This window comes from Amblyomma maculatum, chromosome 1 (genome assembly GCF_055883805.1).
Source record: "Amblyomma maculatum isolate TAMU_Amacu chromosome 1, ASM5588380v1, whole genome shotgun sequence".
NCBI classification, from domain to species: Eukaryota; Metazoa; Arthropoda; class Arachnida; order Ixodida; family Ixodidae; genus Amblyomma; species Amblyomma maculatum.
The window spans coordinates 245,882,379-245,909,473 of NC_139344.1; the positions used below are offsets into that span (position 1 = coordinate 245,882,379).

Here is a 27,095-nt window from a genome sequence, read left to right on the forward strand (position 1 = left end):
CTTTTCCATATTGCCTTCGCCGGCGGCGTCCGCGGCGTAGCAGAAGCATGGCTCACTTGTGATTGGGGGCCTCACAGGGATTGTTGAGCTTCCCGCGTCTCGAATTCGGGCTGTAATTGGACAAAGCGCGCCCTCCGTGAGAACGCGGGGGATCGCGCGACTGCTATTGGCTGCTGCGCGCGCTGACGTGGTGGCCCCTCCCCGGCACGTCGTCTGCTCCGGCTGCCTACTGAGCTGGTGTTCTTTGTGCACTCGCTGAATCGCTTCATGCTTCACCATTTTGAGATCACCATGATCATCGCTCGTTACGAATTCTGGTGGCGTGTTTTGAACGGTTATGTGCACTTTGTGGATTATTGCACGGTCGGCCACGATGCACGCTAAGAAGTTCAAAACACTGCATACGTCGTCGTTCTGCGAATGCCGTCCGAATCGCGAAGTTAGCGAAAAGCGTTGCCAACGGGCGCAGAGACGCTTCTATTAGTGCTGCGTCTGCTACATCACTACTAGATCGACTGCACTACCACTTCCAACTGCGTATCTTTCGCGTCAACGTAAGGAGCCGCCGTTTGAAGCGTGCCTGCTGTACTGACCATATCAACCTCGGCGATCTCAGCCTCCCATATCTCGTCTGTCATCGCAAGCGATAACGCGTCATCAGCGTCGTCCGCTGTTCGAATGAAAATGCACTTTCCGAGGGAATCGGGGAGGTGGAGGCACAACGTGCTGCAGTGAAAAACAAACTTTAGACTTGAAAATGCTGTTTTAAACTTCAAGGGCCATTTTCTCAGAATGAATTTTTTTCATGGTATGGTTGCTTGTTCCCGCAGTATTTCTGGAACCGCTAATCGGATTCTCACCTGGTTTTTTTTATTGTGTGCCTGAATAAATTTCCGAGGGCAAGACAAGCTCATTTTTTCAAATTATTGAGTCTGGAATTTATAATAAACAATCAAAATTAGGCTAATGCAAATCCAATTAGTGGCACTAACCTCAATGCACTGCTAAAATTTTTCGGCAGGGAAATTAAAAAAAAAAGGGCTCTGTCTTGCCCTGTGGTACCTATTCAGGAACCTTCATAATGAATTTCATAGTGCCAACACATTTTGCAAGTTCACCAGGCTTGGAACAAGGAACCCATGTGAACCATTCTGATATACTTCTCTAACTTGAGTACCAATGTGCGCAGCTCCATGAAACTTTGCAGTTATTCAAATGGCTGTGCCATGAGTCTACCCTGAAAATTTCATTCAATTATCTCAAGAAACAACAAAGTTGGCATTCAAAGGTAGCCTCCCCCCTTAAGCTATTGTAGACAGTGAAATATAGACCACAGGACACCTAAAATAAAAATTATGCAATGATCAACTGCATCCACAAGCATGGCCCACTGGGCGCGCACGGTGGTCCCAGTAGACATACGTTCCATTTGTCGGGCACGCCAATTGGCACCATGCATGTAGTGCTGATGCCTTTGAGTTGCCCCAATTTCTTTTATTTTTTTTATAAGTTGAGAAAGGCTGCTAACACAGGTGAAGGTAGTGTGTCCTCTTTCGAAAACACTAGAAACGGAAGACGACTAAAGGAGAAGCGCGCATAGTTGGAAAAGGCCGAGCGAATAACGAGGGGGGGGGGGGACAGTGAAGACATAGAAAAATAAAAAGCATTTGTGGAGAACACCCCTCCCTTCACGTGTGGTACAGCTTCACAAAGGCCAGCCTCAAACACTCAAAGCTGGATTTGTTGAGAAAAAAAAAAAAAGGAAAGCTGCGGGGAATTGAGTGGCCGAGAAAGAATGAATATGGGAGAATAGGAATGAATTAAGCTGGAACCGAAGAGGAGAAAAAAGCCTGAAAAAAGAAATAATAAACAACATGAAAAGCCTGAAAACTCGAGAACGATTACCGGGGCTTGACAATGCCGCAGGTGCTTATATTACGCAGAAGACTTGAAAACCTTTAGTTGCTTTTCTGGTGAGGCGGTTGCACTTTTCTCGACGATAAAGGAAAGGATGGCAGATTCACACAGATCACTGTCCACGCGGTGCTCGTGCACGCGGTTGCTGATACAGCGACAGCAATGAGAATTGACAACTCCAATACAGCACGCACAACAAGCAACCTACTGTTCCCAATACACATGCATGTTTTCTTCGCTGTCAAACATGTCGGAATTGTAGCATGCCTACTTTTCTCTTTCGTTGAAAAATAACCCTGCCTGAAATCCCAGCTTGAATACTTTTTTTTTTTTAAACGATCCCGGGGTGGAAGTGCTGCTCCATTCTGTTCCGAACTGCTTTTCCTGCTTCATCCGGCTCCAAAATGCAATACTGCTCCAAAACTGCTCCAAACCAGCTGCCTCGATGTTCTACCGTCAAATTTAGCAGAACATGGATTTTTGATGCACAAGAGGTTATTTGATAGTTCCTCAAAAATATGTGATGTGATGCAATTTGATTAAGTACTACTGAGAAGCACATCGAGGCAGCGACATGCTGTTAGTTTCATGTACACGCTCTAGGGGCCGTTTTAGTAGAACAAAGGCTGGACAATGATGGCACGGTAACTTTCTCCAAGCCTTTTGAATTGTCAGGAGTGAGAGAACTGAGCAAAGCAGTCATGGCGGGGTTGATCTCAAACCATTGGGAAAGTTGTCCGACAACACAAAACAACTCAAGTTGTTCTAAGGGTTCAGCTGTGAAAACAATCGGTACTTCAACTGCACCTCTTTGTAGTACCAAGAGTGCCAAGCTTACATCAGATAAAAGCATACTTGAAGCATAAAGGGGAAGGGAAGGATGGCAAGAAAAAAACGTCAGGCTGGGAGACGGAGAAGGGAAGTATAACAGCATAAGCGTGGAAGGAAAGGGTGTAGAGGAAAAAAAAAAGGAACAAGCTGAGAGGGAGGGAAAAATAAGGAAAGCAAAAAAAAGTTGCCAAGACAAATTCGTGAAACTCAGCGCAAGACATAGTAAATGCGCAATTAAAATGCGCCATTCCCGTTGATTACTCTGTATTGTACTGGTACTCATTTAATCTATTGTAGACAGTGAAATATAGACCACCAGGACACCTAAAATAGAAATTATGCAATGATCAACTGCATCCACAAACGCAGCCCACTGGGCGCGCACGGCGGTTTACAAGTTGAGAAAGGCTGCTAACGCAGGTGAAGGTAGTGTGTCCTCTTTTGGAAAAAATGCTTTGCGGAAAATCTGGACGCAGCAAGTCCGGGCATGATTGCCAGCTCACTGCTCGTTGGACGGCAGCGATCCACTCTCTTCTCTTCGTAAAGCTTATTTGGGTACAGAAAAATATTTTATCAGGCCAGTGAAAGTGTGTGCAACAGCAACAACCCAGGGACTGCAATCTAGGAATTCATTTGTGACCATAGAATGCCGCGAATCAAAAGAACGAATGCGACGGTGTTTTGCACTCGATGGTAGTGTGCTACACAACAGTTTACAACGGCGGGAAATGAATGGAGTGTGTTCCAAGTATTTGTGCGCAAAGTTTGCAGAGTTACATGTTTGCATACATTTTAGGTATTGAGATAGAGACAGATCTGCCTAGCTGGTAGCGATTCATTCGTGGCAAAATGAAAATGAAAGCCCAAAACGGCACATCACGATCACAGGCACACACTCATTGAACATCCGATCACAGGTAATAAGAAAATTATTGGTCTATTACCACGTGTTACACCCTTAAAGATTGGCCTAGTAAATCGTGCACCAGACATTAGAGCTTGGACAGTGTTAAGAACATCAAATTTTTCTTGGTACATTGTACTCTTTTTTTTCTCCCGCCTAACTCAATTTGCAATTGCCAGCATCTGTGCCTTCTTGTGACTTGGATCGGTGCAAGTACAGTAGTATACTTTTTTCATAAATTCAACCCCCGTTAATTAAAAAAAATTGAATAATTCGAACTATGACCGTGCTCTCAACAAACCCACGCAAGTCTAAGGCGTCGGACAGTCTGGCCTCATTGGAAGTGGGTCTCCTCTAGTGGTTCGAGCACAGGTGCAGAGGGAAATAAAGATTGAGAGAGAGAAAGCAGCTGGCGGCCTGCTTTGCACATTATTTTGTACAAAGGGGAGAAATATTATTAAATGTGGTTTTTCACATCGATCTGAAAAAAAGTCGCCTCAACGCTGTTCCTGTATACTCGACAATATTTATGTAGAACAGTTCAAAGTGAAACCAAGCGGCGGCACTTTTAACATATGTAGTATGATATATGAAACCACTATTTTGTAGTGCTCTTGACATCGAGGATAAAGGTAGCATTTCTGACTTTTCGGACCCTCTAGGGAACGCAAAAACGTCTGAAAATTCAGGCAGTCCGAAAAAATGAATGCATGAAAAAGACGTACCATTTTACAAATATTTCTTGGATTAAAACAGTCAAGGACGAGGTATTAGGCTTCCGAAAAACCAAAGCATGAAAAAGAGCCGTTCAAAAACTATGCAGCCGACAGCCTGTTATGCATGTGTCGTCACGGCAGCCAGCGTTATTGCTGAAGTGTCTTAAAAAACTTGTCAATCCTTGTTTGGACGGCATTCCGCTTCCATGCGATCATATTCGCCTCGATCTGAGCAAGAGTCATGTCAGCGCTGTACACCGATGAAAGCGTGAGCAATGCTCACGTCAACTCTGCGCTCGTAGGCAGCGCAGACGTTGGCTCCTCATTCTCAACATCGGAGTCTTCCGAATCCTCCACGACCTGACGGACTAGCTCCTCATCGGTCAGTTCTGCACAGAAGTCGAGCTCGTTGTCAGCGTCGACAAACTATTCAAGTTATTTCTGTCAATATGGAAACCTCAGCAGAGCGGAGGTCGTTGATCGCGTCGTCCATGGGCCATGTCAATCACGTTGTCACATTAAGGCAAGTCTGCTGCTTCTGCGGTGAGTGCGAAGCCCGCGTGGCGAAATCCACATCAGTCGGCGATCGTCTGCTCATTACCTCTTTAATAATGGCAGCTTTCTTCTCCATCGTTAACCGGCGGTATTGTTTTCCGCGCTTCGATGCCATCGCCGAGGACGGAGTGGGGGCCATCGTATGCAAGCAAAATCCTCTTGTTGCGAAGTGTCGAAGCACCTAGGCCTAGCGTCGCACACTTGACAATACGTAGCACGTAGCAAAACCATGCACCAGCTTAGCGAAACACCATGTGGTCTGCGATGAGTCTGCACAACGAAAAGGCGAAACGGTCGCAGCATTGACAGCGCTTCCGGAAACTCTGGAAGAGGCGCATAGCCAGAGTGGCCAGACCAAATCGGTGTGTGACGGCTAGGTACGGCTAGTTGTTCAAAGCTGTGACATGGTACGCAGACTGGGAGATAGCCAAAATGGCGGCTTTGTATGACGCAGTTGCGGTTTCAGACCTTGCGTCGCGTCAAAAAGCAAAAAAAATTTGAATGGCGCTGGGTTCGAGCGTCTGAAATTTCAGATTCCCTTATACATTGATTTATGGGGCTCGTGGCGGTGCCGCGAAGACGTCCGGAATGTCGGGCGTGTCCGAAAATTCGGTCGTTGACTGTAGACCCAATGGGCTGGTGTGTGAACTAGTGTAAATATAATGTTTGCAAATAAATATTCTTTAAGAACAGTTTATGGTAGAAGTATTAAAGTCCACCAAGTGTGAAAAAATAATAAGCGAATAAATTGTTCTACAAGTGAACGCAACGAAATTTAGCAAAAAATATATAAAAACAGCAAGGTTGGTGTGCTTGACAAATAATAAGTACAACCTCTCAATTGTTCAATAATATCATATGAGCATCAACAGCTCTGAGTCAGCACCTTAACACGGTGAAAATGGTGAGAGTTGGTGCGTGTACAGAAATTACATCAGTTGTAGCCTTTTACATAGTGCAGCCAACATTTCAATTTCATATGTCTTGTGTTTTAGAAAACATTAAAACTGAAACTTTGGCAATTTTCGAAACGATACACAAATGTTTCAACCACCGCTTCAAGAATAAAAAATGGTTGCCTGCTCCGAATACATGCAAAACATGCTAAGCGAAGCACTTGATGAAGCCATGAAAAACTAGGGAAGCTGGGTTGTCATCTCGTATGGAAACACCCTCACACAGTTGTTCATTACATAAAATCACTGCGATACAAACGGTTTTTATCAGTTGTTTTTTCAGGCCCATTCGATGATTCGAACTTTTGGTTCATTCGAACACCTTTTGTGGTCCCTTGAAGGAGTTTAGCGCAAAACCAAGAGAACTGTATACACATGTTTGTCACTTTATTTTGACTGCCGTCAGGATCTTTTGTGGTTTCAGTGTGAAGGTTCGACCTCCTCTGGCACCCACACCAACCAACCAAGCTTATGTCACGCTTTTGCCCCCTTCCCTCGCTTTACAGGGCCCTGCAGTGCAGTGAGGGCAAACGTCAGGCCCCATAACCACAAAGTAGTCTTGGCCCGTGCACTCTTGCCATCTTGTTCTCGAGGGTATTGCATTTCGGTACCCCCTGGGTTAGAGGACCAAGCCCCTTGAACTGTCTATGGGTGCACCTGAGCACCAACTCTTGTCACTTTTGATGTTTCAATCACCGGGATGTAGTGCTTGGCAGTTGCAGGCCAATGTTGCACCATGTCTCCTGTGAGTGCTCGCGCTCGGGTGTGTTTCGAAAATTGGCCATTTGGGGCTCTAGCCAGCCAACCCAGTACATTGCCGCCTTGGTCATCGGGCAAGAGGCTCAGCTGCCCCACCATCATGGCTGTTTTGTTTACAGGGCAACTGCATGGCAGCTCCTTTACCCGCAAGTATCAGTACCGCGAAATTGTGGTGCCTTTATTGTGAGTTTGTGGCACAGGCACACTAGTTGTTCCCTACATTGCGGCCAACATGCTTGCACTTAAGAAATCCAAAGACACGTGGGGTACTTTCACACGTGCACACAGATTTTCTGAGCATCTCCAGTTGCGCTTGTTGTGTACCTTTCTCGTCCTTGTTTCGTGTGTGCGCAGTATACCTTGAAGATCACCAGTTAAAATGGGTCTTGGGGCCACTTGGCTGTTTCGCTGCATTTGGATACCTAGCTTATGGGCCAACAAGCCAGAAGCACACTGCACCAAAAATTCACCCTTTTCGTCTTTCAAACGAGGAAACCTCATGTGTGGTTCTGCATCCCTCTCTCCCCTCATTTTATTAAAACAGTCATCCTCTCCTGTATCTGCAACCCACTTCTAATTCTTTGTGAACTTTACCCATTCACTTGCTACCCTGCGCAGCACTGTTTCCATGCCCCAGATGGTTTTTCGGTCCCTGTTATCTCTATACCTTTGAAAGAGTGAAAGACATGTTTTGGATTGAGGCGATGTTTTAAAATTCCTCAGGTAGAGAAGGGACATCATAGCTGGGCAGAGGGTATGGAAGAAGAAAAGAAACAAGCAGAGAGGGGGAAAAAAACAAATGAAAGACAGCACAGAAAAAAAAGCACAAAACAAGTTTATGGAAGTACAGTCCCCGACCGACTTTTTGAACGCAGCAGGACCCAGGAAGTGGTCCGAATAATCTAACAGTCCGAAAAATCCGTAAGCTTAAGAAAAAAAATTCTGCGAAAAATCGATTTCCAAAATCATGAACTTTGCCACTCCCCTTGTTTTGTTTATATTTCGATAACGGAGTCGTAGCATAGCGCGACCCGCTGCTGCTTTCAAGCGCCACCCGTGAACACATGCTTATCTTGGCGGCAGGCCTGCATGCTGCTAGGAAGCTTGCAGCTCCCCCAAGGCAGTCACTACATGCACAGTGGTGCTTCGCTTAAGTGAATTGTGCTAAGCTACTATAACCACTACAATCAAATCTCGATATAACATATCACACGGGACCGCGTGAAATCCTTCGTTATTTTGAAATATCGTAGTAATGAAATATTTGTAGTTACAGGCCAGTGGTGAAGCCAAGGTATGAACCTTGGCAGTAGGCGTGTGAGTAGAAAGCAAAACTTCAAGTGAAAATATTGCGCTAACTTCAAAACTGATTTATTTGAAGGAATGAGTTATTTTCTTGTGAAGCGTGCAGCACACATTACCACACACCTCATTACACCACAACACATACACCTTCCACTTAACGTAACACTCAACGGGTACGTGATTGCACCGAGCTATGAAAGTATGGACTTTGTCCACGCACCGAAAAACATAAGAGTTCAATATGACCTTATCTTCAGTGTTCCCCGAAATTTGAAAATCTTGTCTCCGTCTTTCAAAATGATCGCAGCGGTCGATCTGTAGTGGCAGATTCGCTTTTTCCCTGCGTCGATTTCTTGCAGCGAAAGCTGCTCACTTATCTTCTTAGCACCTTTGCTGGATGCAATCATCATCAGATCTCGCACACACTTCGCAATAAGATAATCCATGACAAAAAATGCACCTTCCTGCATGCGCGAATGACCGACCTGCTAACGACACATAACACCATACACAACACAAGGACAAAATTAAGGTCACTAGGCCTGCTGGCTACTGTATATTAAACCACAGCTTTGTGGTGGCACTAAGAGCTGGCACTAAATATGCCGATGATGATAGCTACAGTCCACAGAACATACGTTTCACGCAAAAGTTCCAAGCTGTAGCGCTGCTAATTTTAGCCGAATTCGTAATACTGATGTTCCTAGATGATGGAAGAAAAAATTGAATATGTACGTTATTCTGAAATATATGCCATACTGAAATTCGTAATTTTGAAATATTTTTCAAGTGGTTGCAAAAATTATGAATGCAGAAGATCGTGGTGCATCTTTCTTGTTTTTGTCCTTTGGTAAGAATGTTTAACAAGGAACCCTGAGTCAGACCCAAGACCGAAGTAGTTTCAGGATTCCAGACATGATTGCAGGCTCACTGCCCCAAAGGGATAAGAATGATCTAACATTCGTTGCGCAAATTTCCTTCATATGCCTTGTTTAGGGACGCTGTTCTTTTGGCCGTTACCTTTTATGTGGCGACTGCAAGTGTGTATTATTGCAGATTGCACCACAGCAGCTCGCGTTACTGCATAATGCTGCCAGTACCGAGAATGAAGGAAATTGTGTAATATTTACTCGGGCAGCTTCGTAGTGTCTCTGCGGATAGACAGGCATAAGGAACTAGCATACGTGATGGCCATATTTGTTGTGCTCCCGTTCCTTAGGGCAAATAAAATAAAACTTGCCGGAAGGTCAAACTTAAGCTAGGGCTTGGTGCATTTAGCAGGAGTCCTCTGGTAGTGCTCAGAATCATAGAAAATGTGGCCGTCATGCACGTCATTTAAGATTTGGGTGGCTGTACCTGTGGCTTGATGTCTAGAAAGTGCTGAAATTCATTGATTTCATCAAGAATATTGTTCTCTCAAATACCATCAAGTGCTGCCAAATAAAGATCATTGTTTAATATACCTGTGGCAACAGGGCCAGCATCCCTATTCGTATGTTTATTTTTGCTCTCCAACACAGAACGAAAAGAGTGACAAAGCTTCGATTGCACCTTTTTATTGTCCTTAGAGCAAGCCCGTTTTCATGGGTTTTATAACAGACCTTTTCCCCAAATTTGTGTGCGTACGTTTAAGACTAGCGTCTGTAATAATGAAAATTTTTAGCTGAAAATCTGGCTTCATTATAATGAGGTTTGACTATATAAAAACTATTTCAAATGAAATATTACAACACCTGTTGAACTGTAGGTGGTTTAAGTGAGCAGAAATGCTAACTATTAGAAACATCACAGGCAGGTTTGTGCAAGTCTTCTAGTGTTGTGGACAGATGGGTGGAGGAAATTTGCGGACAAAGTGAGGAGAAAATGTAGCCTTAAATTTATTGCTACATTAAGTGTTCACAGTCCCCTATGCCTTCCACAGCCTCAAAGATGTGGCATTTTCTAAACGTGTAATGAGCCCTGCAACTTCCCTAGTCATATCTTCTCAAGGTACCTGTGTAACAGTGCTGGGTTTTGTTGGTGGTAATTAGAAGCCATATTGCTTGATGTTACAAACTGCATTGTGTTTGTTCTAGGTACATGGCCAAGAACTCGTCTAATCTGTTCGATCCCAAAGAGTATGCTACAGCATCTTCGGACTACCAGCAGAAAGCCACCTGAAGTTTTGGCTTCTCCTGCTGCACAACTTTCATTTGTCTTCCTTGTTGAATCCCTTCTCATCTGCAGCAAGGGAATGCAGTGTTTTTGTATTGCGTTTTCAGTTTTCTGTCTGAATTTATTGTGATAGTTTTAAGAGTTTGACAAGAACAATAAATGTGCGGCTTGCATAAGGTCTGCAAGCCAGTGTTCAGTTTAATGCCTTGTTCTCCAGTTTTTTTAAAGCAGGAGTTTTCTAACTGGATTCTACAGGACCCTGAGGTTCATTGGAGTGCTTCTTGCTGGTCCCTTAGCACTTGAATCCATGCATGGCTCAACCAATACATTTTTCTTTACCCACTTTGCATTGAATAATTACATGAATTGTTCATTGAAGACTTTTTCACTGTAAGACCAGTCATTACTCATTAATTTTTGGGCATTTCTTGATGTGCCGTGTGTCTGCACATACCTTTTCACAGGCACACCTGGCACCAGGGCATGAGAGTTGGAAAGCATAGGGTTCCTCAATGCCTTTTAAAACCCATTCAAATTCCCCAAAATTGCCCAAGTCTGTCGAGAACCCCTGCTCAAAAGTGGCTGAAATGGTTGCCACTGCATGGAACTCCACATGTTCATTATAAAAACTGGCCATAAATTGCTTGTTTGGCCCTATTTACATGAATGTTTGCGTGCTCAATTATGTGCATGCTAATTTCCAGGTTAATCTGTGGTGCAATATGGAAAAACATTTCTCAGTAGTAGTCGATGCATGTTTAGAGAAAGCCCAACATAAACATCAGCTGTTTTTCTACAGACGTGTACGCAACTGTGCTTTTGACAAAAGAACCTATACTCTGCCAGGCAGGCATTCTTGCAGAATACTCTGTATTGATCCCTGGACAATTCTTATCAGTCTAGGTGTATTCAAGTTTATGGTCATTGGTCTGCATGGTTGTATTGTGCATTAGTGCCAGGCGGTGCCCTTCCTCAATGTGGTGCACATGACACTAGCTAAAGATTCCGGGCAAGTCTGACTGCTTTCAAACAGACCAAAGTGGATGCTGCTGCCACACCAGCTACACAGCCAGTTATGACTATGTAGCCATGGTTATTTCTTTCTCAACATGTTCACTATTGTAAATGAATATGGGCTCCTCGTGGGGCTCCAGAGCAATGGTGTCCGAGGACTTCATGTGTCTTGGCTTGGCTCCTAAACTACTAAAAAAAGGGCTTTAAAATCCGAGTGTGTGGCTCAAAACAGTTTACTTGCTCCAGCAGGCTGCCGAGTTCTTTTAAACGAGACCAAATGCAATGTCACCCATTTAGTGGTCTTTATAGAAATTGATTTTCTGCCTCTTGCTGGGCACGTTGAAGTCTGTTTGACAGCAGAAAGCACATATATAGCCCGCAAATTTTTTCTGCCACTTGTTTGTGATGTCATACTGTTCATTGCTTTCTTCCGTTTTGTTGTCTTCCAAAAACTGCTTACTTGCTCTGGAAAACCGGTGACTCAAGGAACTATTGTGAGAAGCGTGTCGTCGCGTCATTTTCAATTCTGCGTTCATGGAGAAGCGTGCACAATGTGTTGCAATTCCATCACATCAAATAAAAATATTTATAAATATCTGTGAAACTCGCGTTGGGTCGCTGACTTCCCTGACAACGGATTTTGCGCCGACCACTAAACTCAGTGCGCCGGCTCCGCCGTAAAGTAGTACGCTGCGGCAGTGTCCAAGGTGTACCGTGATCCGGGATGCAATTCGCGCTGTAATTTGATCCCGCGGTGTCGTCATCGGGCAGCGTGGTTGAGTTCCCTGCACATCTAACAAGGCGGCACGCTTGTGGCCGGCGTCATCTGGTTTTTGTTCCACACCCGTTTCTTACTGCTTCTAAAGAAAGGCTCGTTGCGTGTACGGTTACAATCTACTGTTTTCCGGCATCTCGATCGCAAGGGAAAACTGCACAAAGCGCTGAATCGAAACACGAGCGCAGACGCGCACGAAGCGGCAGCGAACGCAAAGAAAAAAAAAAATGACGCGTTGATTATGCCAGCCAATGGGGGATACAACGGCGCGCGGGAATTTCGATGATGATGATGATGATTGATTTTAATGGCGCAAGGGCGACTCAGGCCAAAGAGCGCCAAACTCAAGGTTAACGGTGTATTCAAGTTTATATAATGGAATAGTCGTGATTTTTCATGAAGGGATAAAAAACAGTGGTGTATAGGGCCTAAAAATGTATTCGCTCTGTAATATCGCTAAAAACAATGGTGTATAGGGCCTAAAATTCATTTGCGATATATAATGAATGCACAATGTATAAGTAGATGTATTAAAAGATCTCATCCGTCCTCTCAAGGAGGAGCGGGCTGAGACCCACGTCGATAAGAAATTTCATGTAAAAAGCCTACTTGTGATAAAAATTTAAGCACCTGTTTTAAAGAAAACATTGGGTTGTCGCCAATAAAAATGGATGGGTGTGCAGGTATTTGATGAGTGAACAAGGAGGGAAAATGATGTCTTCTTTCTGGTTCCAGTTGTGCACATATGATTAAAACATGAATGACAGTGAGTCGATCACCACATCTCGAGCAGTGTGGTGCAGGAGAGTTGGTTAAAAGATATGTATGGGTTATGTATGTGTGGCCAATTCTCAGCCTGCACAGGGCTACTTCTTTAAATCTGTCTTGTTTTTCTGTGGTGTACCTGCCTATTTTTGCCTTTATTGTGTGTAGTTTATTTTCTGATGCTGCGTCCCATTCCTCTTGCCATTGTTGTCGAATCATGTTTTTTATGTGTGGTTTGAGGTCATGATAAGTTATCTTATCAATGTCTGTGTCATTTCGAAGGGCAGCTGAAGCAGCTAGCCTATCAGCTGCCTCATTACCAGGTATACAGCGGTGGCCTGGCACCCAACACAGTGTAATTTTAATTTCTTGTTCATGGGCAAACATAAGGGTGTTATAAAGAGAGTTCAGGACTGGGTTCTTATTTTGCCATTTCCAAAAGGATAGGGACGTTAAAACACTGAGGGAGTCTGTGTAGATGATCGACGTCTGTATTTTATTTTCTATAATGTGTCTCACAGCTAAAAGGATACCATGGCATTCAGCGGTAAATATACTAGTATGTCTGTTCAGGGTTTTTGACTGAAAACTGTGGTCCATGTGCTGCACAGGAGACTTGAGCAGACTTCGAAGCATCAGTGTAATATTCATCACAAGTGTACTTCTCCTGAAGTGACATGAAGTGCTGCTGTATGGCAATAGGGGATGCATGTTTGCCCACTTCAAGAAACGACAGGTCGCAATTAACACCGTGCATTTCCCAAGGAGCAATTAGGTCTTTTATAGAAGTTGTATGAAGACTGGTAACCGAAACATTCAGATATTCAATGTGCGTGGCAACTCTGATTGGATATGGTGGTGTTAGAGATGGTTTTTTTGAGAAAAGTGCTGTGCCAGTTTTGTCAAGCAGGAGCCGACGACATGGATGGTCCAGTTGGCATAGTACCTTCATAGCATAAGTTAGAGAAGTAAATTGCCTCCTTCGTTGCAGTGACCATCGGTTCGCCTCGACATAGAGGCTAGCAATTGGGCTAGTTCGGAAAGCGCCCGTAGCGAGGCGAAGGCCGAGGTGGTGCACGGGATCGAGCAATTTTAGCGCAGAGGATGATGCTGACCCATAAACCATCGAGCAATAGTCAATGCGTGATAGAACTACACTATCCAGAAGGTTCAGAAGGCAGTCGCGGTCTGTGCCCCATGACCGGTGAGAGAGAATTTTTAGCAAATTCATCGCTTTGAGACACTTCAGTCGCAACTGTTTTATGTGGGGAATGAAGGAAAGTTTTTCGTCAACAACTACGCCAAGAAATTTATGTTCTTTTTTAAAGGCAAGGCTCTGGCCATTCAGTGTAATGTTGGGGTCAGGCCTGATGCCACGCTGCTTAGAGAAAATTACACAAACACTCTTTCTAGAGTTAAATTTAAACCCATTGTCATCAGCCCACCTGGACAATTTGTTTACACCTAGCTGAATTTGTCGTTCACAGATGGCCAAGTTGCAAGATTTGAAGCTTGTCTGGACGTCATCAACATATACAGAACAAGAAATAGTTTTTGGCAGCACGCTTTTTAAAGAGTTCATTTTGACTACAAAAAGTGTGCAACTGAGAACACCACCTTGAGGGACACCATTTTCTTGAATGTACTGCTTTGAATATGCATTGCCAACACGAACTTTTAAGGTCCGTTCAGACAAGTAACTTCGAATTGTGCTCAACATGTTTCCTGTGATGCCAAGAGAGAAGAGGTCGCGGATGATACCATAGCGCCAAGTGGTATCATATGCTTTTTCAAGATCGAAAAAGACAGATAAACAATGTTGTTTATGTACAAAAGCATCCCTTGCATAAGACTCGAAGGCAATAAGCTGGTCAGCCGTTGATCGCCCAGCTCTAAAACCAGCTTGGTTTTGATAAAGACCATTGTATTCAAGGAAATGGAGAAGGCGACGATTTACCATTTTCTCAAAAAGCTTGCATAGACAGCTGGTTAGTGCGATAGGCCGATAACTAGCAGCAAGTGTGGGTTCTTTTCCGGGTTTTAATATTGGGATGATGATCGCTTCCTTCCATGCTTTAGGAAAGCGTCCTGTGGCCCATACTTTATTATACAGGTAGAGTAGGGTTTCAACAGTGTTCACATGCAGATGCCTGAGCATTCCATATGTGATCCTGTCAGGACCTGGTGCTGTGTTACCACATGTGTCTAGTGCAATCTTCAGCTCCTGCATGGTGAATGGGCTATTGTATCCTCCTGAGGATGGCCTTTTATCATGTATGTGCTTCCTCTCCTCTCTTGCCTTGTGCCGCAAAAAGGAATCTGTATAGTGTGCTGAGCTGAATATGTATTCAAAGTGTTGCCCTAGTGTGTCTGCTTGATGTTCAAGAGAGTCGCCACTGGTGCTGACAAGGGGCGTTGGGATTGTGCTATATCCTTTAAGTGCTCTTATCCTGTTGTGAACTTTGTGTGCGTCAGAATAGGAGTTCACTGAAGAAAGGAATGATGACCAGCTTTCTCGCTTGGAGATGCGTCGAATACGCCTGCCATTTGCCTTTGCACGCTTAAAGGCTATTAGGTTTTCGACTGTGGGGTATCGGCGTAGTTTCGACCATGCCCTGTTTTGAGTTTCACGAGCAGTCTTACATTCTGCATTCCACCAGGGTCTTCGTTTATTTCGTGGCTTACTTGACGTCTGTGGAATGTATTTTTCTGCTGCCTCTATGATGTGCAGCGTGATTAAGCGTTGAGTTTCATCAACGCCTAAGTCAGTAACTGATGAACTGGCCAATGATGAGTGTTCCCTGAACATCTTCCAGTTGGCTGCATTTTCTTTGAATTTTCTGGGATTCGACACATTTTCATTTCCGTTCCCAGTATATTTTATTAAGATCGGAAAATGGTCACTTCCGTATAGATTGTTAATGACAGTCCACTCTGTAGCTGCCAGGAACATCGAGGAGCCAATGGCTAGATCTATGGATGTGTAAGAGTTATAAGCTATATTGTAGTAAGTTGGCTGTTTCGTGTTTAGTAAGCATGATCCCGAGGACAATAAGAATTTTTCGATTAGAACACCTCGGGAGTCCGTTCTTGTACATCCCCATAATGGGTGGTGAGCATTAAAGTCTCCGACCAGCAACCAAGGTTCCGGAAGTTGATCAATCAATTTTTCAAAACTTTCGCTACTTAGCTTATAAGTTGGAGCAATATACAGGGAACATACGGTTGTTATTTTGCCATAAACTAAGTTTCTGATTGCCACTGCCTCTAAGTCTGTGTTGAGTGAGATGTTTCGAGAGGGGATTGATTTTTGTGTTACAATGGCAACGCCACCAGAGGAGTGGGAGCTGCCTTGCCTGTCGTTCCTGAATGCATTATATTGTCACGGTGTGAAGTCTCTGATCAGAAGTCACCGCGGGACACAGGAGTAACAGAAGTCACAGTGCGGCAGGAAACTAGCAGGCCCGCTTCGACAGAAGAACTTCAGTTTCTTCGCCTCGAGGAGACGAACGTCGGTTTCTTCACCTCGAGGAGGCACACGCTCGCGATCAGCACAGAGGGAAAATAAAGAATGCAGCGTGTCATTGCCCCCCGGGTACAAGAAGCATCGTCCCGATGCTGGGAGTGTGGGTAGAGAAAGAAAAAACCATTGCACGAAGGGCAATTGCTCGCGCACAGAAAGAGTCAACACTATCGGTCGTAATACGGTTTCAGGCGGACCACGTGGACCACGTCAGGGAGCGTGGAGCGTCGGGACTTTTTAAATCCATCAGGAACAACCTCATAGTTTAGGTCCCCAACTTGGCTTACCACTTTGTACGGGCCAAAGTAACGACACAGCAGTTTCTCGCTGAGGCCTCGTCGACGTACAGGAAACCAAACCCAGACGCGGTCTCCAGCTGTGTACCGGGCGTCACGGTGTCGGAGGTTGTATCGCTGGGCATCGCGGCGTTGCTGATTCTGAATTCGCAGCCTAGCCAGCTGACGGGCCTCTTCGGCGAGGTGCAGAAAGGTGTGAACATCTGGTTGTTGGTTGCCGTCGTCTACATGTGGTAACATGGCATCAAGCATTGTGGTCACTTCGCGGCCATGGACCAGACGGAAAGGTGTCATGTTCGTTGTTTCCTGGACCGCTGTATTGTATGCAAAGGTAACGTACGGGAGCACTTCATCCCACGTTTTGTGCTCTACGTCGACGTACATTGAGAGCATGTCAGCGAGTGTTTTGTTAAGCGTTCGGTCAAGCCGTTCGTTTGAGGATGGTAAGGTGTTGCTTTCCTGTGTTCAGTATGACTGTGAATTAAAATCTGCTGCAGCAATTCGGCTGTAAATGCGGCTCCTCTGTCAGTAATCAAAATCTCCGGTGCGCCATGGCGCAGGACAACGCAAAACTTTGCAACCTCTAAGGCAGTACCGTTGGGTAGAGCGGAGGTTTCCGCGTATCGTGTAAGGTAATCCGTGGCAATAATGACCCACCGGTTACCGGAGTGTGAAAGGGGAAATGGTCCCAGCATGTCCATGCCAATCTGCTGGAAAGGCCTCGACGGTGGGTCTATTGGCTTCAAGAGTCCGGTGGGCTTAGTCGGCGGCACCTTACGACGCTGACAGTTGCGACACGTTTTCACATAGTGTGAAACGTCTGAGTTAAGTCGAGGCCAGTAGTACTTTTCCTTGAGCCTTGCAAGCGTGCGCGTGACTCCCAAATGTCCAGAGGTTGGTTCATCGTGGCAAGCTTGTAAGATTTCATCACGTAGACACATAGGTACAACAATCAGGTACGGCGTTTGGCTGGCGGAAAAGTTTTTCTTCATGAGGACACCATTGCGCACACATAACGATGACAGAGCACGCTTGAAAGCTCTCGGAGCGGTTGTACATGCACCGTTTAGATAGTCCATGATGTGACGAAGTTCGGGATCTGCAGATTGTCTTTCAGCGAGGTACTCTGTGCTGATGGCATTTAGCAGTATGGCCTCATCAGGAATTTCATCTGCGGGGGGATCTACAGGGGCCCGTGAGAGGCAGTCTGCGTCCGAATGCTGACGGCCAGATTTGTATGTGACAGTTATGTCGAATTCCTGTAATCGTAGACTCCATCTTACAAGACGGGTTGAAGGGTCCTTTAGGGTTGCAAGCCAGCATAGGGCATGGTGGTCAGTTACTAACTTGAATGGTTTCCCGTAAAGGTACGGCCGGAACTTCGATGTCGCCCACACAATGGCTAGACATTCTTTCTCTGTTGCGGAATAGTTCGCTTCCGCTTTAGATAGACAGCGACTGGCGTAAGCGATTACACGTTCTTGGCCGCCCTGGATTTGAACTAGAACGGCGCCCAGGCCTATGTTGCTTGCATCGGTGTGAAGCTCCGTGTCGGCGTTTTCGTCGAAGTGAGCCAATATGGGAGGTGTTTGTAGGCGGCGTTGAAGCTCTTTGAATGCTTGTTCCTGTGGTGCGTTCCAAGTGAAAGGCGTGTCTGTCTTTGTCAGACGTGTTAGGGGCTCGGCGAGTCGAGCGAAATCTTTGACGTAGCGCCGGTAGTAGGCACATAAGCCAAGAAATCGTCGAACAGCTTTCTGGTCTTTGGGCGGAGGGAAGTTGGCAATAGCTGTCGTTTTCTCTGGATCCGGCAGGACACCAGCGTGGCTTACGACGTGCCCCAAGAACTTGAGCTCCGTATAAGCAAAATGACATTTCTCGTTCTTTAACGTAAGGCCAGAGGATGTTATGGCTTGCAAAACAGTTTCAAGGCGCCGAAGGTGCTCCTCGAACGTTGGAGCGAAGACCACAACGTCGTCAAGGTAAACGAGACATGTCTGCCACTTGAGATCTGCAAGTACGGTGTCCATAAGCCGTTGGAAAGTAGCCGGAGCAGAGCAGAGACCAAAGGGCATAGCCTTGAACTCGTAGAGCCCATCCGGAGTAATAAACGCCGTTTTCTCGCGGTCCCTCTCATCTACCTCTATTTGCCAGTATCCGGATTTCAAATCCATTGAAGAGAAATATTTCGCGGAGCAGAGACGATCCAAAGCATCGTCGATACGTGGCAGGGGATAGACGTCTTTCTTTGTAACTTTGTTTAGCCGGCGGTAATCCACCCAAAACCTCAGCGTACCATCCTTTTTCTTCACGAGAACGACAGGTGCAGCCCATGGACTCCGCGAGGGCTGGATGACATCGTCGCGAAGCATCTCTTTCACTTGGCGGGTGATAGCGGCGCGTTCAGTCGGAGACACTCGGTAAGGTGACTGTCTGAGAGGTGGCACGGTATCATCCGTAATAATGCGATGCTTGGCGAGATCGGTTCTGCCAACACGTGAAGAGTTGGAGAAGGTCGCCCGATAGCGCTGGAGGAGCTGGTTCACTTGGCGATGCTGCAGTTGAGAAAGTGCAGGGTTAATGTCGAAGTGTAAATCGGTGGTAGGCCTCTCCATTTCGGTAAATGACAGCGTCGCAAGTCCAGAGGCTTTTCGAACATGCGTGATACCGCAAATATGGGCCACTACAGTCCCACTGCTTAAATGCTGGTGCTCACCGCCAAAATTTGTGAGTAGGACGTCTGCTTTGCCGTCTTCGAGGCGAACGACTCCTCTGGCTACAGCAAGACTGCGTTCGAAAAGTAAGATCTGTTTACTCTCCACGACACCTTCAAAGTTTCGCAGTGTATTCGCAGCCACAGGCGTCATCACGCTGGAACGGGGCGGAATAGTGACGTGATCATCAAGGATGTGCAGTGCTGTCGGTCGCTCTGAAGCACTGTGTATTGCGTTCTCAGTCGATAAGGTCACTGACTTAGTCTGCAGGTCGATAACGGCTCCATTCTCTGCTAAGAAATCCATGCCAAGGATGACGTCGCGGGAACACTGGACAAGTACGACGAAGGTTGCTAAGTACGTTTCTTCTTGCACAGTTACCCTAGAAGTGCAGGTACCGGTCGGCGTTATCAAGTGGCCTCCGGCGGTACGAATTTGTGGGCCTGTCCAGGGTGTAGTCACCTTTTTCAGAGTGGCGGCGAAAGGCCCACTCATCACAGAATAATCGGCGCCGGTATCCACAAGCGCTGTCACGTCGGTTCCGTCCACTGAAATGTTCAGGTCGGCGGTTACGGCTGTGGTGTTACCGGAACGTCGCGGGGTCCGGTCACGGCTGCGGTGTGGTACTAGCTGATTTCGTGTCGTCGGAGAACTGGAGCGCCGAGGCAGCGGATCATTGTGGGGCGCGTCGTGTCGTCGTAAAACGGAGTGGCCATCCGGTTGCAGCGGTGGAGGAGCTTGAGAATTTCGTCGATGAGCAACCTTCCCTCCAAAGGTTGCCGCGTCTAGTTTTCCCGATGGGGGCTAGGGGAGCGGACCCGCGTCAGGCCGGCATTACCACGTGTCTGCGAGGAGTATTGGCCCGGTGAAGGCGACCGCGAGTAGTCATAGGGCGTTCCGGATGATTCAGCCAGGTACGCGTCAATGGCAGGGGGTCGTTCACCACGCTGTTGCAGTTTCTGGTCGTCGCCCCAGCGATTGTACTGGGCTACTCGCTCAAATTTATCTAGCCAGTCTTCCGGGTCGTCGCCGGGAAAGGCTTGGAAGATGGGTATCTCCCGCGGCTGCTGCAACACGAAGGAGGGGGCAGTGGTGTCTACCTGCGTCATTACGGGTGGTTGTGTTGTCTCCGAAGGTGGTGCTGGAGAAGATGATGGCGGCCTCGCAGTACGAGAAAATTGTAGAGGCGCGAATTCAGGATCAAGCCCTCGAAGCCGTCGGCTACTCTGATGGGTAGGCGTAATCTCGATGGTAGGAGATCCTTGAGGGCTGGAGTCTCGGCTGGTTGGAGGTGTTCGGAGCATGGGTTGCGTTACCCAGCACTTCCACCAGATGTCACGGTGTGAAGTCTCTGATCAGAAGTCACCGCGGGACACAGGAGTAACAGAAGTCACAGTGCGGCAGGAAACTAGCAGGCCCGCTTCGACAGAAGAACTTCAGTTTCTTCGCCTCGAGGAGACGAACGTCGGTTTCTTCGCCTCGAGGAGGCACACGCTCGCGATCAGCACAGAGGGAAAATAAAGAATGCAGCGTGTCATTATTACTTAAGGAAATTTGAGTCTGCTGGTTTTAAATGGGTTTCTTGCAGACAAAGTATGTTTGGTTGATAGTCCGCAAGAATTTCATATATATCGTCTAAATTTTTAAAGAGTCCTCGGCAGTTCCAATAAATGAGGAGCGCCATAATTAAAAGTTATTTAAGGGACAAGTTTAAATTTAGGTTTGTAGGTCCTTGGGACCTGTTATTGGGACTTTTCCCTTTCTTTTTCGCTCCAGTGAGCTTTGCCGCCTAGGCAGCTGGGGTGAAGAAGTTGTGTCCATCGCATCTTCAGATGCGGTGGACGACTGTGCAGAAAGCACAGGATTGTCAGTTTTAGGCCTCGACTCATGGGTCGAGGCCTTTGGGCCGGCTGACCTGGGGGTCCGCGCAGCCAGCTTTGCGGGTGGTGGTGGAGTAGCGCTAGCTGACTCCACCGAGGGCGCAGGTGGCGCTGCCCTGGAAGAACTGTGTGCTTCCTGGGCAGGTGCCGACGACCGCTGTGATGCCGCGCCCTGCTGCGTCACAACGGAGTAGTGTGGCTTTTGAGGAAGAGAAAGCCGCTTTCGTGCCTCTCCGTATGATATGTTTTCGGTGACTTTCAGTGTAATTATTTCTTTTTCTTTTTTCCAGTATGGGCATGAGCGTGAATAAGCTGGGTGGTTGCCTTCACAGTTTGAGCAGAGAAGCAGCTGTTCTTCGCAGTTGTCTGTAGGGTGTTCATGCGAGGCACACTTTGCACATGTGAGTTGGCCACGGCAACTCTGAGAGCCATGGCCATATTTCTGACATTTGAAGCAACGGCGTGGGTTAGGGATGTAGGGCCTCAGTTTTATCTTTGTGTAGCCTACTTCAACAGATTCTGGGAGAGTGCTTGCAGCAAAGGTGAGTACAATGTGCTTTGTTTCTATCATCTCGTCTGATCTTTATCCGGTAAACATCTTTGACATTTTGTTCCTTCAGGCCTTCAAGAAGTTCTTGTTCACTCACGTACTAAGGTCATCATCAGAGATGACTCCTCGGGCAGTGTTTAGTGATCGGTGCGGGCTAATCTGTACCGGTATTTCTCCAAATGATTCGACTGCACTTAGCTTCTGATACTGATGATTGTACATTAATTCTACTAACAGGTCACCGTTTCCAAGTTTCTTTATCTTATAGCCCTGGCCAATGGCCTCAGTCAACGTTCGGGAAACAACAAATGGGGACACAAGTCGTGCAGTGATTTCCTCGTGGTCACTGTGGACCACGTGGAAACGAGGAAAGTTGTTTATGTTCTTTGAGAAGAACATGGTGGTCTCGGTGCGCCCCCTTTTAGAAGGAGGACGATCGGGGTTAAGGAGTTTAGATGCCATAAAAAAGTGTATTGTTCGGCTGCAGTGCCAGCCACCCACCATGGAGCCCAACGAGGGGACGGGACAGAAATTGTCAATTCCTGCCCACGCCAGCTGTACACCGTAACTATAACCCAATATGGCGTAACTCAGGGTAGCTAGCCACACAAGGTTAACCCTCGCCGCCTGGAAGCAGGAAGAAATGAAGAAGGTAAGAGAGGACAGGACAGTTCTAAGAAAGAAAATAGGAAAGTGAAAGATGGAGGGGAGAACAGGAAAAGGCGACTGCCGATTTCCCCCGGGTGGGTCAGCCCGGAGGTGCCGTCTATGGGAAGCGTGGGCCAAAGTGGTGTGTTGCCTCCGCCGAGGGGCCTCAAAGGTCCAAACACTCGGCATCGGCTCAACCACCAGGATCCCCTTTTCCCCAGACACGACGATGCCACGCACGGCTAAGCGTGGGTGCTCGGGGTCCGTGGTGTCGCACAAAACACACAAACACCTGCTTTAACAGGTGCCCCCTGCGGGGGGCGGGAATTTCGAACATAGTAATAATTTGTTCGCAGGAAGGGAAAGACGCAGTATGTCACTTGTTTTTGTGGACACCTGAACCGCGCCGTTAAGGAAGGTTGGAGGGTGGGAGTGGAAGTATAAAGAGGAGTCTTAGTGGAGGGCTATGGAATAATTTCGACCACCTGGGGATCTTGAACGTGCGCTGAAATCACACAGCACACGGACGCCTCTTCGTTTCGCCTCCATCGAAACGCAGCCGCCGCGGTTGTGGTAGACGTAGCCGGTATAACAAGCAAAACTGTTTATTTATACATCAGGTAATGTAGCCCGTTTTCGCTCTGCTTGGCGCCATCGCCCATGCCAGGGTCTCCCGGAGGTCCGCCTGGTTAGCTTGCCGCTTGGGGCGCTGTCGTCAGTGGCGCCCACAACAGCGGTCAGGATCGAACCCGGCTACTCCGGCACAGTAGTCGAGCCTCTTACCACTGTTATCTACCCCTGCACCACCACGGCGGGGCGGAATTTCGAACAAAGGGGGGCATTTCGTGGCTGCCGTGACATTTTGAAAGCAGATTTTTGTCGCATTTCGTGACCGAATTCAGCGTTGATAAATTGAGTGCAGGTGCTCGAAAGGATAAAAGTTCCGAAAACGATATTTTCTCAAAATCGATTTTTGACCATTTTCGACCGTTCTAAAACTCGGTCTCCCCTTAACTCTACGGCTGTTATCTAAGGATTTTCGCTGCTGCAAGTCTCCTAATTTTAAGGGGAAAGCTATTAATGGCTCATACTGTCGTCGATAAAAGCTATCCGCGCGAGCGGCGCACCTGATTGGTCGACAGAGAAGTGACGTCATCAGCCGCCAAATTCGAAGCGACCAACCAGACATCTCATCTTGTCTAGCATTTGCTAGGTAGACTGGAGCAAACGCAAGATGAGACGTCTGGTTGGTCGCTTCGAATTTGGCGGCTGGTGACGTCACTTCCAATCAGAATCTCTAGGCATATGGAAACCAAGGAACTCTGGCCAGTGGAGATTGTAGGGTACAGGCCGGGATTAGACGCACAGGATGTCGTGCTCAGATTAAAGCACGACATCATGAACGCTCCCGAGGACGATGCATCATATAGAGCCATCCCGGGACTTGATCTCTCTAAGGCATTTGATAATGTTGAGCATAGAGTGGTTCTCGAAGGCCTCAACTCGGCTGGAGTGGGAAGCAAGGGCTTCAACTATGTCAAAGATTTCCTCACCTGCAGGAAAACCGAAGTTAGCTTCTTGGGACTTAGGTCAGAGCCCATCAGTACCGGGGGCAGGGGAACGCCCCAGGAATCTGTCCTCTCCCCGTTACTCTTCAATTTTGCAATGAAAGATCTCTCATCCCATCTTAATAAGATAGAAGGTATCAAATATAGCATCTATGCAGACGATATAACAATCTGGACCGATGGAGGCTCCAGCGCCGATATATCGCATAGGCTGCAGGAAGAGGCGTATATAGTTGAAAACTACGCCCTAGAGAGAGGACTATCTTGCTCTCCTCACAAATCTGAACTTTTCTCATTGTGCAGCAAAGCATATCTAACCAGAAAATCCCACCTACCGCACCTACACAAACCAGTGGAGGTATACGTGAGAGGGAGGAAGGTACCGAGAGTCAGCACCGTTAGGATCCTGGGGTATTTCCTACAGCAGAATAGGAAAAACACCACCATCCTGAAAAAGCTTCGGACGTATGTCGACCAGGTAACGGGGATATTCAGGCGAATCTTTCAGGAACAAAGGCATCAGAGAACACTGCCTAATAAAACTGCTTCGTGCCTTTGTAATCAGCAGGGTAGCTTATGCCACACCCTTTCTCATTCTCAATCATGGTGAAGTAGAGAAGTTAGAGAAAATGATCAGCATGTCATTCAAAAGGCATTTAGGCATCCTCTCCCCAACTCGCTGACAGAAGCTTCTAGCTATGTTAATGCATAATACCTGGGAAGAGATTGCTAAAGCGGTCAGGGAGGCCCAGATTTGACAGCTCAACTCCACTGTAGTTGGCCGAAAAATACTACAAGAACTACAGCTTCAGTCAGGTGAGCCACCCTGTGTCGCTGAACTCCTGGAGCTTGAGACGCGGAAACTATTCAAAATTGTACAGATCCCTAAGAATATCCACCCGATTCATGACAAGGAACGAAGACAGCTTAGAGCAAAATTTATTCAAAGCAAACTAATAAACGACCCTCCTGAGGAATCAGCCTATTGCGATGCTGCCTGCGGGCTAGAAAGGGCCGCGGTCATAGCAGTGGTAGATGGGAACCACTCCCAGAAAGTAATTGGATCCATTAATACGCGTAACGCTTTAATAGCTGAAGAGGCTGCGATAGCGCTAGCATGTACAGGCACTAAAGCCAAAACTATCCTTTCAGATAATAAGGCGGCTGTTAGGAACTTCGGCAAAGGCCTAATTTCCAAGCAGGCGGCCAGTCTACTGAGAAAGCACCCGCTAAACCGGGAGGTTTCAGTCATCTGGGTTCCAGCTCACGAGGGTCTACCAGGCAATAAGGCTGCCCATCGCCTCGCTCGAGATGTATACACCCGAGCGGCCATAGAGATCCCGCTACTCGGAGACAAAGACCCCCTCATCACCTACAAGGAACTCTATGAGACTCCCAGACTAAACAAAAGGATCTATCCACCACCAGATAGGTTCCTAATACCCTCAGAATACAGGGCCTGACGAAAAATTCAGGCAAATCGTTTCTTTCCTTATGTTACTCTGCATAATGAGTTGACAGGGGACCCAGAGGCTTGCAATCTCTCAAACGTACCTCTCAGTCAAAATCATCTAATCTGGCAATACCCAGATTCTCCGGGATCTAAAAAAAGTGATCCCCTTGATCAATTACCCGGAAGTCCTACGTCCGCAGCCCAAATGCGGATGAACAAAAGAGCGTCTATACGCCTGGCGGAGGAGGCTTACTCCAAGACCTTCTCTGCGGCCACAGCGCAGGAGAGCCGGCAATGAGACCCTCCCCCTGGCTGAGCCACTGTCCCAAGGTCCATGTCGGTGTAAATAAAGTCTTCTCACTCACTCATATTTAGCGTTCCTGTCATCTGCAATCCCACACTTTAACGCTCGCCAAGGAACGCCACGCGACAGGAGCAACGGTGTACTGTCCAAACCCACACTTGTCGGAGAAAGTGTGACATGCTGCGCCTTTCCTTTCCTGTAAACCGATAATTATATGTAGCACTGTAACGAACGCCAATAAAACGCAAACAATTAGAGGCAAAATGATGGAGAGGAAGGGCAGGCTTTCGTCATTCTCTTCTTAAGAGGCATCTAAGAGACCCTCTAATTTTTTGTTTTCCACGTGACTGCGCATTTAATTATCAACAATCTGAAAGTTTGCAACTTAGACGCAGTTTCCTTTAATGGCCGCGGGTGCGGCCACTATTATGCACTTAGGGTGCCTCGCATCGAGGCACCCTATATACACCCGAATTTTGGCCAGTCAAAATCGCCGTTTTTTTTATGCATGAGGCATTTCATGCATGAGGAAGTTCCGGAACTCTTATCAGAGAGCTCTATTGAGGCTGGCATCAGTGCGCTTTTAATTTTCACTGAACTTTTGACGTTTTTTACCGGCCACTAACTCTAATGACAGTCTTTCATTATTGTAAATTGCAGAATATGATTAATAAATAGCTTTTTGTTGGGAATTATTCGTCTATGGTCATTACCATCAGCAGCTACAGTTTTCAGCCTCTTCACTCCTCACGGAATTAGAACTGAATTAATCAGGGAAAACCTGGAAAAGCCAGGGATTTTGAAAATAGTGGTTTGTTAGACACCCTATTAGAATAAGGAAATCCGGTTTTAATGGCAAATAATGCAGTCGCATCTACCTCTCTCAAGCGTAGTTTCGTTTTCGTGCCTTGCGACAGTTGCGACAGCGTTCTGGCCAGAGGCGGGTTAAAAAAATCGGGGGCAAGTCTACAGCACATGCATGTAGACTTCCCCTTGGCAGTCCATACCCACTACCACACTACTGTTTTATACCCGAGGTTTCATTTTAACTACGCCAAATTAAGAAAGAAGGCGCGATCAATGTGATAGTAATATAGAGCAGGAACGCAGCTATTAATTAACATTCAAACGTGAAGAGAGCAAGGGACTAGTCCGGGGCACAGCTGTGACGCGGCCTTTTTGCTCTCCTTTAAAGTGGGAAAAAAAGTTATGGAACTATTTTAAAGATGGGCGATGGTGATGGTGGCATCGGAAAAGGAAAATATTCCTCCTGATGACTTCTATTGCTGCCGTTATTTTATTTTTTGCGCCCCCCCCCTACACCCCTCTTCTCCCACCGCCACGACACGGATAGGTTGAAGGAAAATTAAAAACTCTTCCCCAATCCATAAGCAAATGCATATCGCCTAACAAGAAAGGGACCTCCCCATGGAACGCTGCGCTGCTCTACCAAGTGCCCGCAGGCGCCCCTCTCTCGAAGTTCCATTATCAGTGGTTACACAAGGAAGCGG

General features: G+C 46.8%; 1 protein-coding gene and 1 long non-coding RNA gene across 6 annotated transcripts in view; one reads left to right on the forward strand and one right to left on the reverse strand.

Moving 5' to 3' along the window:
* LOC146206147 (mortality factor 4-like protein 1) overlaps positions 1-11,715 on the forward strand; it is a 51,106-nt gene extending 39,391 nt beyond the window's left edge. For both annotated transcript variants that reach the window (XM_084590771.1, XM_084590772.1), the window contains one exon: positions 10,019-11,715. In XM_084590771.1, the coding sequence (XP_084446897.1) occupies positions 10,019-10,103 (85 nt within the window). In that variant the 3' untranslated portion in view covers positions 10,104-11,715. The remainder of the gene's footprint in view (positions 1-10,018) is intronic.
* LOC146206146 (uncharacterized) overlaps positions 1-27,095 on the reverse strand; it is a 117,240-nt gene that overhangs the window by 46,258 nt on the left and 43,887 nt on the right. The gene's annotated exons all lie outside the window — the stretch shown is intronic.